Source organism: Macaca fascicularis, chromosome 5, assembly GCF_037993035.2.
Source record: "Macaca fascicularis isolate 582-1 chromosome 5, T2T-MFA8v1.1".
NCBI lineage: Eukaryota > Metazoa > Chordata > Mammalia > Primates > Cercopithecidae > Macaca > Macaca fascicularis.
The window spans coordinates 51,049,398-51,062,904 of NC_088379.1; the positions used below are offsets into that span (position 1 = coordinate 51,049,398).

The window sequence follows — 13,507 nt, forward strand, 5'->3', positions numbered from 1 at the left end:
TTATTGGCCCACGCTGCAAGCTCTCCTCATCCTCATTTCCTTCCAGTCTCCAAGGAAAAGCTGTTCCTCTGCTCTAAGTTAGCCCAACCATCTGTTCACCTGATCCCATCCAGCCCTAGAAAGCACACACTCAACTTTGTTTCTCTATCCCTCTCCTCTTTACTGCCAAGCACCTAGAAAAATTAACTTACATATGCATTCTATGCTTATCTCCTCCCTCTTTATCTTAAAGTCACCTCTGTGCAAGGTCTGTTCCCATCACTCGTTGAAAAGGCCTCAACAAATGTCAGCCATGACCTTTGTATACAGTGAGCTGTTCATTCCCCTTCTTTCCGGGCCTTTCCATAACATTTTCGACATTGTGAATCGTGCTCTCCCACACTCTGCTGATTCTTCCACTTCTCTCATTTTTCCTTCTCAGTTCACACCACTGGCTTCTTTTTCTTTGCTGTGTTCATAAATAGTGGTTCACTAGGATTCTATCCTGAGCCCTTTTCTCTTCTTACCTTTCCTGGCCAACTGTTTCTACTGACATGGATTTTACTATATTGAACCATGACTAAATTGTTATTTTCAGTCTAGACTTTTTGCCAAGCTCCAGGCACCTATATATTCAAACATCCACCCAAAGTTTCACTTGAATGTCTAAAACAGGAATTCCTTTTCTTCTTTAATTTACTTATTCAGTTCCTATCTCAAAAATGATTATAATGATTATGGTGATAATACTTACTAATTCCTTACTATGTGCCAGGCACTGTTCTAATCACTTCATGGATATTGACTTTAGTTGTCACAGGAATACTATAAGGTAGGTATTATTTTCACTTTACAAGAGAGGAAATAAACGCAAACTTAGTATTTCAGTGAGTGACACTGTTCTTCAGCTGAATACCCAGTCCAGAGACCCTAAAAGAATCTAGATTTTTCTTCCTCCTTTATGTTTAATCCAGCATCAAATCTCTTTGACTCTTCCATTTGAGTTTCTCTGGCTTGATTCCATCCTCTCTATCTATTGTTCTCCAGAATCTGTGCCCTTGCCTTAATTCAGGCCCTCATCATTACTCAACAGATTCTTAAAATAGTGTCCTAACTGAGCTTCACATCTTCAATCTTAGCTCTCTGCACCCCCAATGCAATCATTCCCCACTCTCTTCTAGAGTGGTCTTCCTGCAGTGCAAACTTGATCCCAGTACTGTGCTACATAAAGGCTTTCTGTGGCTCCCCTCACCTACCTCATAGCTCTGTCTGCACGGCACTCAAGACACCCACCTACCCTCATCTGCTGCCCACTGCATGGCATTTCAGTTTCATCTCCCACGCTTCCCTACTTTCACTTCAGATATTCCATATACCTCCCTGAATGCCAAGTGCAAAAACTTTACTCACGCTCTTTTCTCTGCCTGGAACATCCCTTACCCTTTCTTTGAACTATTCATACTTCAACAGTGCTGTCTTATATGACAGCCATTAGCCATATGTGGCTACAAGCACTTGTCGTTAATCTGAATTAAGGTGTGTTGTGTTGTAAGTGGAAACATGGACTTTTGAGACATAGTATGAAAAAAGTATAAAATGTGTCAATAATTTTATACTGATTTTACATTGAAAAGATAATATTTTGGATATATTGAGTTAAATAAAATATATCATTAAAGTTTTTTTTTGTTTGTTTCTTTCTACCTTTTTAATGTGGCTACATTAAAATTACACATGTGGCTTGAATTTGTGGCTCATGATATATTTTTATTAGACAACAATCTTTCAAAATCCTTACCCAGTAAATTTAACCAATAAGGCAAAAGACTTGTACACTGAAAACTACAAAATGCTGCTGAGAAATTAAGGAAGACATAAATAAGTGAAAAGACATGCTATGTTCATGGATTGGAAGACTTAATATCATTAACATGAAAATACTAATTAAAGTTATATACAGATTCACTGCAATCCCTATCAAAATCTCAATATCATTTTTTGCTGAACTAAAAAGATCCTGAAACTGGTATGGAATCTCAGTAAGCCCTGAATAGCCAAAACAATCTTGAAAAAAAAAAAAAAAAAAAAAAAAAGAGAACAAAATTGGAAGTCTCAAACTTCCTGATTTCAAAAGTTTTTACAAAGCTACAATAATTTAAACAATGTGGTACTGGCATAAAGACAGACATATAGACCAATGGAGTGAAATAGCCAAAAAAAAGAAAAAAAAAAAACAACTCTCATATATACGGTCAACTGATCTTCAAACTTCCTAATATCAAAAGTTTTTACAAAGGTACAATAATTCAAACAATGTGGTACTGGCATAAAGACAGACATATAGACCAATGGAGTGATATAGCCAAAAAAAAAAGAAAAAAAACCTCTCATATATGCGGTCAACTGATCTTCAACAGGGGTGCCAAGACCATCCAATGGGAAAAGGACAGTCTCTTCAACAAATGGTGCTAGGAAGACTAGATAACTACATGTAAAAGAATGAAGCTGGGCATTTACCTTATACAATACACAAAAATTAACTCAAAGTATATCGAATACCTAAATGTAAGTTGTATAGCTAAAACTATAAAGCTCTTAAAAGAAACTATAGAGGAAAAGCTTCATGACACTGGATTTGGCAATGATTTCTTGGATATGACATCAAAAGCACAAGCACAAACAATAAAAAGTAAAAATAGATAAACTGGACTACATCAAAATTTAAAATGTCAGTGCATCAAAGAACACAATCAACAGAGTGAAAAAGGAAACCTACAGAATGGAAGAAAATATTTGCAAATCATATATCTGATAGGTTGATATTCAGAATATGTAAAGAACTCCTACAACTCAACAACCACAACAACAAAAACCTTATTTAAAAATAGAGGACTTGAATAGACCTTTCTTCAAAGAGGGTATACAAATGACCAACAAGCACATGAAAAGATGCTCAATATCACTAATTATTAAGGAAAGTCCATCAAAACTACAATGAGATATCACTCCTTACTCACTAGGATGGCTATTACCTAAAAAACAGAAAAAGTATCAGTGGGGATTTGGAGAAATTGGAACCCCTGGGCACTGTTGGTGGAAATATGAAACGGTGCAGCCACTATGGAAAACAGTATGACAGTTCCTCAAAAAATTAAACATAGAATTACCATAAGATCCAGCAATACCACTTCTGGATAAACATATATATCCAAAAGAATTGAAAACAGGGTCCTGAAGAGATCTTTGTACATCCATGTTCATAGCAACATTTATTTCCAGGAGCCAAAAGGTGGCGCAACCCAAATGTCCACTGATGGATGAATGGATAAATCAATAAAATTCATATCCATACAATAGAATATTATTCAGTCTTAAAAGGAAGGGAATTCTAATACATACAACCTGGATGAGCTTTGAAAACATTCTGCTAAATGCAATAAGTCAGTCACAGAAAGACAAATCCTCGGCTGGGCGCGGTGGCTCACGCCTGTAATCCCAGCACTTTGGGAGGCCGAGGTGGGTGGATCACGAGGTCAGGAGATCGAGACCATCCTGGCTAACATGGTGAAAACCCGTATTTACTAAAAATACAAAAAATTAGCCAGGCGTGGTGGCGGGCGCCTGTAGTCTCAGCTATTCAGGAGGCTGAGGCAGGAGAATGGTGTGAAACCGGGAGGAGGAGCTTGCAATGAGCCGAGATCGCGCCACTGCACTCCAGCCTGGATGACACAGCAAGACTCCATCTCAAAAAAAAAAAAAGACGCCGGGCGCGGTGGCTCACGCCTGTAATCCCAGCACTTTGGGAGGCCGAGGCGGGCCGATCACAAGGTCAGGAGATCGAGACCACGGTGAAACCCCGTCTCTACTAAAAATACAAAAAATTAGCCGGGCGCGGTTGTGGGCGCCTGTAGTCCCAGCTACTCGGGAGGTTGAGGCAGGAGAATGGCGTGAACCCGGGAGGCGGAGCTTGCAGTGAGCCGAGATCGCGCCACTGCACTCCAGCCTGGGCGACAGAGCGAGACTCCGTCTCAAAAAAAAAAAAAAAAAAAAAAAAAAAAAAGACAAATGCTCTATTATTTCACTTATGTGATGTATCTAGAGTAGTCAAACTAATTGAAACAAAGTAGCACAGTGGTTGCCAGGGTCTGGATGGAGATTGAAAGGGGAGTTTAATGAGAATAAAGTTTCAGTTTTGCAAGATGATAAAGTCCTGAAGATGGGTTGCACAATAATGTGCATATAGTTAACACTACTGAACTGTACATTTAAAAATGGTTACAATGGTAAATTTTGTTACATATATTTTATGTTACATGTATTTTACCACAATTAAATATTTTTTAAAAATCCTTCCCCAGGTATCACTCCCCCTCCTCCCTGCTCCTGTGTGAATTAACAACTCCCTCCTTTGCACCTCTACATTATCTTGCGTATACCACCATTATGGCTCTTATCACACTTTTGGTAATTATGTGTTTGACAGGATAAGGGTTACTGTCCCATTTGCCCCCATCCTGGGACAGGTGAATACTCATTCACTCCTGGGGTCCTGACCAGAAGCTAAGAAAATATACTAGGGTCTTTGGCAAGACAGAGAAAAGAGGCAGTGACCCCGGTTGCATAATAGGCTAAAGAGGACCATCATTATTAGCAAGAGTATATCTTGTATCTTGCAGATGTTTCACTCTGAGGCTGGACCTGGAGGGACCATTTTTCTTCAACAATCCTTTTATAGGCAGGCTCTGAAAAACCGAAATAACACTTCTTTCCTCCCTCAACACACAGAAACATCTTCTCCGTTATGAGGACAGCCAGCTGAAACGATTGGCCATACCTGGTCTGACCCACTGGAGGGAAGCAAGGAAGATGTTCATTCAAGATGGATTCAAGTTAGAGTAGCTGACCTAATAAACAAGGTTCGGGGTTGCGGGGTGAGGGGTGCAATAAAGAACTATTTTGCTGCTTCCCCTGGACTCTTTGTAAGTAAGTTTGATGCCTAATTAAATTTTTTTTTCTGATAATGGACTGTAACTTTCTGCCCTTCCAAGGTAATAGTCAAGAGGTTACATTTGTTTGATCCATCTTTGCTCCTAGATGGGAGCTCCTTTAGGGGCGGGACCATCATTCATCCTTGGATCCCCTGTGCCCACTAGTCCTGGCAAATAGCAGATGCCCAATAAATGTCAAATAAATGATTGAATGGTTAGAACAAGGGTCTTTACAGCATTGAGCCTTTCCAATAACCTGGAGAGAGGCTTTTGGCCGGGCAACTAGTCTACCACAGAGAAAAGGGACAGTCTGAACTAGAGAGCCACAGGGAGTACGAAGGTCTGCTGGGTATGGGGAGCAGAGGGAGTATGAGAAGAAAAAGTGATTAATTACATAGCCCAGGTTGAGCAGGCTGATGAAATTCGCACCCTCCAGCTTCATGTTCCATTGTCTCACTGGTCATTATATAGCGCCGACATTTATCTGGTCTCCAGGCAAATTCTATAATTTCAGCTCCATCTGAAGCAACACAGTAACACCGACTCAGTGGCCTGGATTCCACAAGTGCCACATACCTTGCTTCAGTTTAAATCGGGCATTGTTTTGTCTGGCTGCTGGGACTGGCTCAGATCTGCTAACAATAAGATGCTTATATATGGCCCTTTCATGCAGTCAGTATTTAATTTTTTTTCCCTCTCTTGAAATCCTGAAAATGATTCCTAACAACGGTTAATCTAAAAATCAGCAGGTTTTGGTCAACATAATGGCGCCCCTTCTAACTCACATTCATGGAATATGCAAGCTGGAAGTAAGAGTAGAAACTAGTTCTGCTTAGGTAAGGAAATCTGTGCCCAGAAAGTTGGGCTGGGTTCCAGCCAGTTAAAACTAGAACTCAGAGCTGCGGTCCTGAGCCCTTTTCCTTCTGCCGCCTGCCCGCAAGTGTGGTCACACCTGCTTCAGACACTTCCAGCTCAACCCTCCCTCCATTTTCTGTGCAACTAGGGTCCTCTCTGGAGAGTTCGTCAACCATCAGCTTTAGGAGAGAAGTGGGCAGACACAAATCTTTCACAAGTTAATTTTCCTTGGAACGTTCTGGGTGATTTTTTGTAAAGCCCGATTCTCAATGGTGTTGATTTCAAGGTAGTGTTCCTCACTGGGAGCTAAGGAGACGGTGCAGAAGTGCGCTGATTAGCTAGAATTGACCATAAACAGAGTGGCGCGGCTGATGGGCCGAGCGGATTGGCAGGGCACCGATGGCAGCGAACTGGCCTAAATCATCTGTGCATCACCTAACAAGCACCAACTGAGCACTTACTGTGTGTCTGGGTCATCCACAGCTGCCTAATTCAGAACCAGCAGCTGCCCTCCAACCCTCCCCTGGCCTGAGGAGCCCTCCTAACTGGCAGACTCAGGGACTTCTGATTCTCATCGTCTGCCTGGCCTTAACTAGTGTCGCGACTCCAAGCAAGTATTTAAAATTCTCCAACCCAGGTGGCCTGAGGCTTGAGAAGAAATAAAAGGCTTCTCAAAGGGATGATAGTTTCAGGAAGTTTTTTTGTTTTGTTTTGTTTTTTTGTCAGGGGGAGGGACTGGAAAAATACCATAAAAGGCATTTTGGGGGTCACACACACACAAAAGCAGAAGCGCTATGAGCCGCCCTGCAGGCTCCCTGTCCCGGGAGCTACCTCCCACCCGCCCCCGGGCGGAGGCGGCCAACCCCAGCCTAATGGGCTCCCCAGTTCGGCCCAGAAGAGCTCGGCCGCGGAGGCCGGGAGGCGCCTTTCTCCTTAAGAGCCGCACGGGCGCTCCTGATTGGCTGTAGCTATGCAGGGTTTTCTTCCACGCTCTCTCGGAGCTCTCCCTCCCGCGTCACCGGTCCAGCTCCGTTTCCACAGCACCCCTCCCCGGCCGCGCGCCCTTCCCGCCCCGCGCGCGCCTGCTCTTTCTCGCCGCCGAGTTCAGCCCAGGCAGCCGTATGGGGGATACGCCAGCAACAGATGCCGGCCGCCAAGCTCTGCATTCCTAGGCCACGCTAAGACCCTGGGGAAGAGTGCAGGAGTCCGGGAGAAGGGCTGGAAGGAGGGGACAGGACGTGCGGAGAATTCCCCCCTAAAAGGCAGAAGCCCCCGCCCCCACCCTCGATCTCCGCTCGGGCCGAGCGCCTGCCTGCCGCCTGCTGCTGCTGCTGCGGGCGCCCACCTCGCCCAGCCATGCCAGGCCCGGCCACCGACGCGGGGAAGATCCCCTTCTGCGACGCCAAGGAAGAAATCCGTGCCGGGCTCGAAAGCTCGGAGGGCGGCGGCGGCCCGGAGAGGCCAGGCGCGCGCGGGCAGCGGCAGAACATCGTCTGGAGGAACGTCGTCCTGATGAGCCTGCTCCACTTGGGGGCCGTGTACTCCCTGGTGCTCATCCCCAAAGCCAAGCCGCTCACTCTGCTCTGGGGTAAGTCCCGCCGGCGCCCCCTGCGCCCTGGGCTCAGTGGCCAGGCCGCGCTGCGGCGCGCGAGGTTGCCGCTGGCCCCTCGGCTGCGGGAGGTGCGCAGCGACCGCGGGTCTCTCCTCGCCTCCCGCTGCGCGCCCCGGGCCCCCTTGGCATCCAGTTCTCCGTCCCTTGGGACGGGCAGGTGTTTTCGTTCCGGTATTTTCAACTTCCGCGCCCCCCTACCCCGCCGCGGTCTGCGTAAGGAAGCGCATTTGCCGGCTTCCCTATGGAGAGCCGAGGGGACCCGGAGTCCTGCGGCGCCACAGCTGGCGCAGAGGCGCGCGAAAGGAGAGGCTCGGCACAGGCTGAATCGGTTCTCAGTGAGAGAGGACGGGCGGGTGGTTGTTTAACCCGTGCGGTCCATGGGTCTCTCCTATCCCCGTCTCCCTCCCCCATCACCTCCGCGGGCCACGGACCTTGGGGGCTGAGATGAGGACAAGAAAGGGAGTTGGACCAGGGAGGAGAGACCCGGCACAGGATAGAATCTTGGTTTACGCGCACCAGATGGAAGATACCGGTTCCCCTCTTGCCTCTCCAAGGCCCCTGTCCCTGCTCCCACCGCAATCTTCTATGCCCATTTGCAGTTCTTCGGAAGTTTCTCAGTGAGCAAACCGAGCCCATGGCGAGAGCGGTCTGACCCTAGCACGAAGCTCCGACTGTGGCTGTGCAGAGCCTTCTCCAAACCCTGTTACCGTCTGGCCAGTGCGGGTCTGTTCCGCACCTGTGGCTCTCCTGGTACCCTCCTTCCGTACACCCCCACTCCTGCCAGTAGGGAAGGGAGCCCAGGCACCGACCACTATTCCCCTTCCCCTAGGCTCCAGGGGCTCCGTGCCCACCCTGCACGACCCCAGTCGTTGATCTTTGAACCACTTCGCAGCCGCCCTGGCCGCATTAACTGGTTTTGGCCTCCTTTACTGAAGCGGCAGTAGCCAGGACAAAAGGCACAGACATTGATATGCTGAGTGAGAATTTGACGAGGTAATTCAAGATGCCCTTCCAGCTCCCGTTTCCCTGATCTCTAAGAAACACAACCTACTTTTATTTCCATAGGGGAAGAAGAAGGAAGAAAATAAGACCTCTTTCTGCAAGGCTTTTTTGGCATGGTGCCAGCTGCAAATGCCTAGGTAGATAATGGGGCCACTATGGTTCCAAGCCTTCCTTTGAAACCCTGCAGTCCCTGCTCTTGGAAGCAAACCCATCCAGAAGTGGGTACCTCTTAGGGGGTGTGGCTCAGGGAGGGCACAGCAGAGTTGAGGCATGGTTAGAGAGGTAGGATCTTTCGGGATCCCTAAAGCCTTTAAAGTCTCCCCAAAGCTCTGGGAAATCTGCTGCTTTATCTTTCCTTCTCTCAGTGCACCTCCTCATTTCTGTGTCCTTTTTACCATCACCTTGTTGGTTTAATTCTTCAACTGACTAGACTATGAGGTTCTGCTGTTGCTTCATGAACACTCCCACACTGCCAACCAAAGCCCTTATTGCCCAGAGTTCTCCAGCAAGCGCCCTTCCCCCCCCCCCCCCCCCCCCCGCTCCCCCGCCCCAGGCAGGGCTGGGCTTGGTCCTCAGAGCCCCGCGGCCTCTAGGGGATTGAGGCTTATCTTTAATAGCTGTGGTGTTCAGAGAGTGCTCAGGGAACAGTGAGCACTTAAAATATTATCTTACATGCCTAGGGCTCACAGGCTCCACTCCTTACAGCCTCTGAGCCCCAAGACCCTGGCATGGGTCCAGGAGCCACAAGGACAAGGCCCTTCTCTCCAAGTTTGCCAGGTCACCCCTTTCCAGACTGCACTCTGTGGTGAAGATAGTACCTTTGTTCTGAAAGACTGGCTTAGAGGACACCTCCCAGGCCCAGGTCTCCTCTAGCTTCCTTAGAGAAGTTAACAAACTGAAGGAATCCGGTTTCCCCTTTGTGATGCATGTCCCAAACCCCATCCCATACCTCCCTGGATAAATTCTGCCTTTGCTTCATCTGCTACTTCCTAAGTCTTTTTTTTTTTTTTTTTTGAGACAGAGTCTCGCTCTGTTGCCCAGGCTGGAGTACAGTGATGTGATCTCGGCTCACTGCAAGCTCCCTCTCCTGGGTTCACGCCATTCTCCTGCCTCAGCCTCCCAAGTAGCTGGGACTACAGGCGCCCGCCACCACGCCTGGCTAATTTTTTGTATTTTTAGTACAGACAGGGTTTCACCATGTTAGCCAGGATGGTCTTGATCTCCTGACCTCGTGATCCGCCCTCCTTGGCCTCCCAAACTGCTGAGATTAAGGGCGTGAGCCACTGCGCCCAGCCCGTAAGTCTTAATTCTCTGCCCACCTTCATTGCCTCCCTAAAAAAAAAAGAAAAATAGCAGACAATGGTAGATATTAGAGTTTTAAGGTCCAAAATTGTGACTTAGAAACATTCCAAACAATGGGTCTTATCTGATGAATAGCTACTGCTTCTGCTGCCTTTTTTTCCTTTTTTTTTTTTTTTTTTTTTTTTTTTGGTGAGACAGGGTCTTGCTGGAGTGCAGTGGCACGATCATAGCTCACTGCAGTCTCAGTCTCCTGGGCTCAAGCAATGCTCCCACTGCAGCCTCCCAAGTAGCTGGGACTACAGATGTGCACCACCACACCTGGCTATTTTATTTTTCATTTTTTTTTGTAGCAGTGGGGTCTCACCATGTTGCCCAGGCCGGTCTTGAATTCCTGGGCTCAAGCAGTCCTCCCAAAGTACTGGGATTACAGGCATGAGCCACTGTACCCAGTCTCATGAATAGCTCTGAGGGAAGGAATGAGGGACAATCAGAGACCAGCTAAGATCAGCTGTGCTCATGGCTAGGCTACATAGGGTAAGCAGAGGGACTAGGCAGACGACTGACTCAGGGTTATTTTCAGTGAAAGCCCTGGTGCCTTGATCCACAAATGTCCACCGCACTGAAGGCCCTTTTTCATCACCTCCCTACCAGTTATGTGTAGCATTAGGGCCAAGCTCATGCCCTAGTGGTCTGCTCATGCACTTCAAGGACCTGACTTGTAGAGGAAAAAGGTCAGCCTGTCCATTGCTTGCCACCCCCCACACCAGATAAAGTTGCGCTGGAAAGGGGAGGCCTCTATGCAGTGCACCCAGCAGGGGATGTGTTGGATGTGCAGTGTGCGGAGAGTAATTCGCGTGGTGGTAAAATGTCATCCGTGAAAGAGCCATCAAATTGTTAGTTCATCAAGTTGTTAGTTCTCCCTGGGGCCAGAGCATGTTGTTTTCCTTTTTTATCCTTTTCGTTTTATGAGTGGGCAGGCGGTCAGAACAGAATGCTCTTGGTGCCCCTAGGTCCTCAGCAATGAGTTCATGACTTTCAAGGACCGAAAGCAAACTCCAACTAGACAAAAAACCTGCATCTGAAGGCTTGAGCTCACAAAAATGCCTGCTTGGGAGTTTCTTGCCAAAGGGACAGTTAGTCAATGCCCTGAATCCCAAGATGGGTAGAGCAGGGAGTGATGCCTTGCAGTTACCGTGTGGAGGTGTGAGTCCTGGGGCTGCTTCCCCGCGGAGCCTCCCCTGATGGCCTCCAGACATCTAGCTGATGCCTCCCAGAAACATCAGGGCCTTTTCTGTTTTTTCCCTAAATGTCATCCGAGTCCCCTAAATGTGTCCCATAGTGACATCATCACTATTTTCCTCATAACTTCAGTGACAGCACCAGACATGCAAAGCAGTAATTCTCCCTGTTTCCTTTGATAGATCAGCCATCCTTCTATCCTGTCTTGGGGCAAACGTGACTATTGTTAAGGCAGATATAGGGTTCTCTGGTGCCCTGCTGGATTCTTGGAGCATCTGCACCATCCTATGTGGGATTCAGTATATGCCAAGGAAGCTGAGAAGTGGTGGAGATTAACAAGGCAGTGTGGGGTGATGAGGTGGTCAGTAGAAGCTGGGGCTTGGAAGGCGCTGGTCCACCAGTCACATTCTGAAATGTGCCCAAAGATGAGCTGTCTTCCGTTGGGCATCAGGTAACCTGTATCTGGTCCTGATGTCTTCACTGGGTTGTGCTTCTTTTCCATCAAGTCCCTCAGGTTGTTGAGGAGCCCCAAGAATGCATGGTCATGGACTTCTGTCTTGCCCCAAGGTTTTCTAGAGTAAGCAAGGCTCAGTAGACATGCAGATCTGAATGTGAATCCCTGCTTTTCTATTTACTTACCAGGTGAATGGCCTTGGACAAATTTACATCTCTGAAGCAGTTTTCTCACCTTTAAAATGGATATGTTAATACTGTTTGTTCCTAAAGTTGTGAGAATCAAATTAGATGATGTGTGTAAATCACTGAGCACAGTGCCTGGCTCTTGGTTGGTGTTAATTATTCACTGTCATTATTATTGGTCCTAATACTGGCCCTTTTTCTTTAGCAGAAGAAAAAAAACTCTTCCGGAAGCACAATAAATTCCACAACGCTGGCACAGAACTTGGCTTCAGTGCCTCTCTTGCATAGAAAAGATAGATTTGGCCTTGGAAATAAGGGCTCTTTCTCAACGTTCCAAAGAGAGATGAACACAAATCCCTTCTGTACTTCCTCCCTCCTTCATGCCCTTCTCTTTCATTCCATCTTCCTCCTATTTTCCTCCAAAAGATCATTGTTTTGTAGCTGGGATCTTTTTGTTCAGCTGACAACTCAGCTGGTCTTTAGCATTTTCTTTGGGATTTTTGAGCACAGCCAGTTACAATTGCTACAGAAACAGGGCCACATCATTTCTCTGAATCTCTTAGAGTCTCAGTTTTGACTTGTTTTTCTCCCTCCCTCTTCCTTTGACTCATCATTTAAAAAAATCTTTAATGCTCAATTAAACTACTAAAAATCTAAGAAAAGTGAATGACTCTTCCTTTCAAACCCTGTAATTCCAAGCCCATTGTTGTTACAACTCTTGCATTTTTAACAAATGGGCAAGCATTAAGAGCCTTACCCAAGCCTGGATTGCAGCTAGACCGCAGGGAATAGAGTGTGCTTTTGCTAATAGTCCCAACAAGTATGAACATAGATTGAGGTTAACATTATTGACTCAATTTTAAAACAAACAAACTGATCAAGGTCACTGCAGATGGCACTGTGACCATGAAATGAGAAAGAGAGCTGCAGAGTAGAAACTGGTGCGAAGCCTGACATTGCTAAGTTCAACTTCAGACTCGTTTCTTTACAGTTTGTGAGCCTCAGTTTCCTCATCTGTAAAATGGATACAGTAATACTGAGTTGACAGTTATTTGAGAATTGGGGCATGTGTATTTTCTTTGAGACAAGGTCTTGCTGTGTCACTTAGGTTGGAGGGCAGCGGTGCCATCATGGCTCACTGCAGTCTCAACCTCCTGGGTTCAAGTGATCCTCCCACCTCAGCCTCCCAAGTAGCCAGGGCTAGAAATGTGTGCCACTGCACCCAGCTTTTTTTTTTTTTTTTTTTTTTTTTTTTGTAGAGATGGGGTCTCACTATGTTGCTAGTGCTGGTCTTGAACTCCTGGGCTCCAGCGATCCTCCTGCCTTGGCCTCCCAAAGTGCTGGGATTACAGGCATGAGCCACTGTGCCTGGATAGGGCATATGCTAAAGGCCCTGCTAAAGAGTAGATGCTCAATGCTATCTACTATTATTACCTCCCAAGGTAGGGGCCTGGTCATGAAACCTGCACTGGCTTACTGGTCTGTCTCAGACTTGGAGTACTTGTGACTCAAATGTAAGGCACAGCATTTTTTTTTCGAGATGGAGTTTCGTTCTTGTTGCCCAGGCTGGAGTGCAAGTGCAATGGCGTGATCTCAGCTCACTGTAACCTCTGCCTTCCGGGTTCAAGCGATTCTCCTGCCTCAGCCTCCCCAGTAGCTGGGATTACAGGCATGCACCACCATACCTGGCCAATTTTGTATTTTTAGTAGAGACAGGGTTTCTTCATGTTGGTCAGGCTGGTCTCAAACTCCTGACCTCAGGTGACTCGCACGCCTGGGCCTACCAAAGTGCTGGGATTACAGGTGTGAGCCACTGCCTGGCCAGGCACAGCTTTTAAATCCAAATATTTAATCATGACCTTGCTATTTTAGTTTTCACCTTACCTAGTTT

At 46.7% G+C, this 13,507-nt stretch overlaps 1 protein-coding gene across 1 annotated transcript in view; it reads left to right on the forward strand.

The window, feature by feature from the left end:
* Positions 1 to 6,829: 6,829 nt before the first annotated feature.
* The window catches only part of SCD5 (stearoyl-CoA desaturase 5), a 171,385-nt gene continuing 164,707 nt past the window's right edge, over positions 6,830 to 13,507 (forward strand). Inside the window, exon 1 of the mRNA XM_005554934.5 lies at positions 6,830 to 7,410. Coding sequence (XP_005554991.1) covers positions 7,179 to 7,410 — 232 coding nt within the window. The 5' untranslated portion in view covers positions 6,830 to 7,178. The remainder of the gene's footprint in view (positions 7,411 to 13,507) is intronic.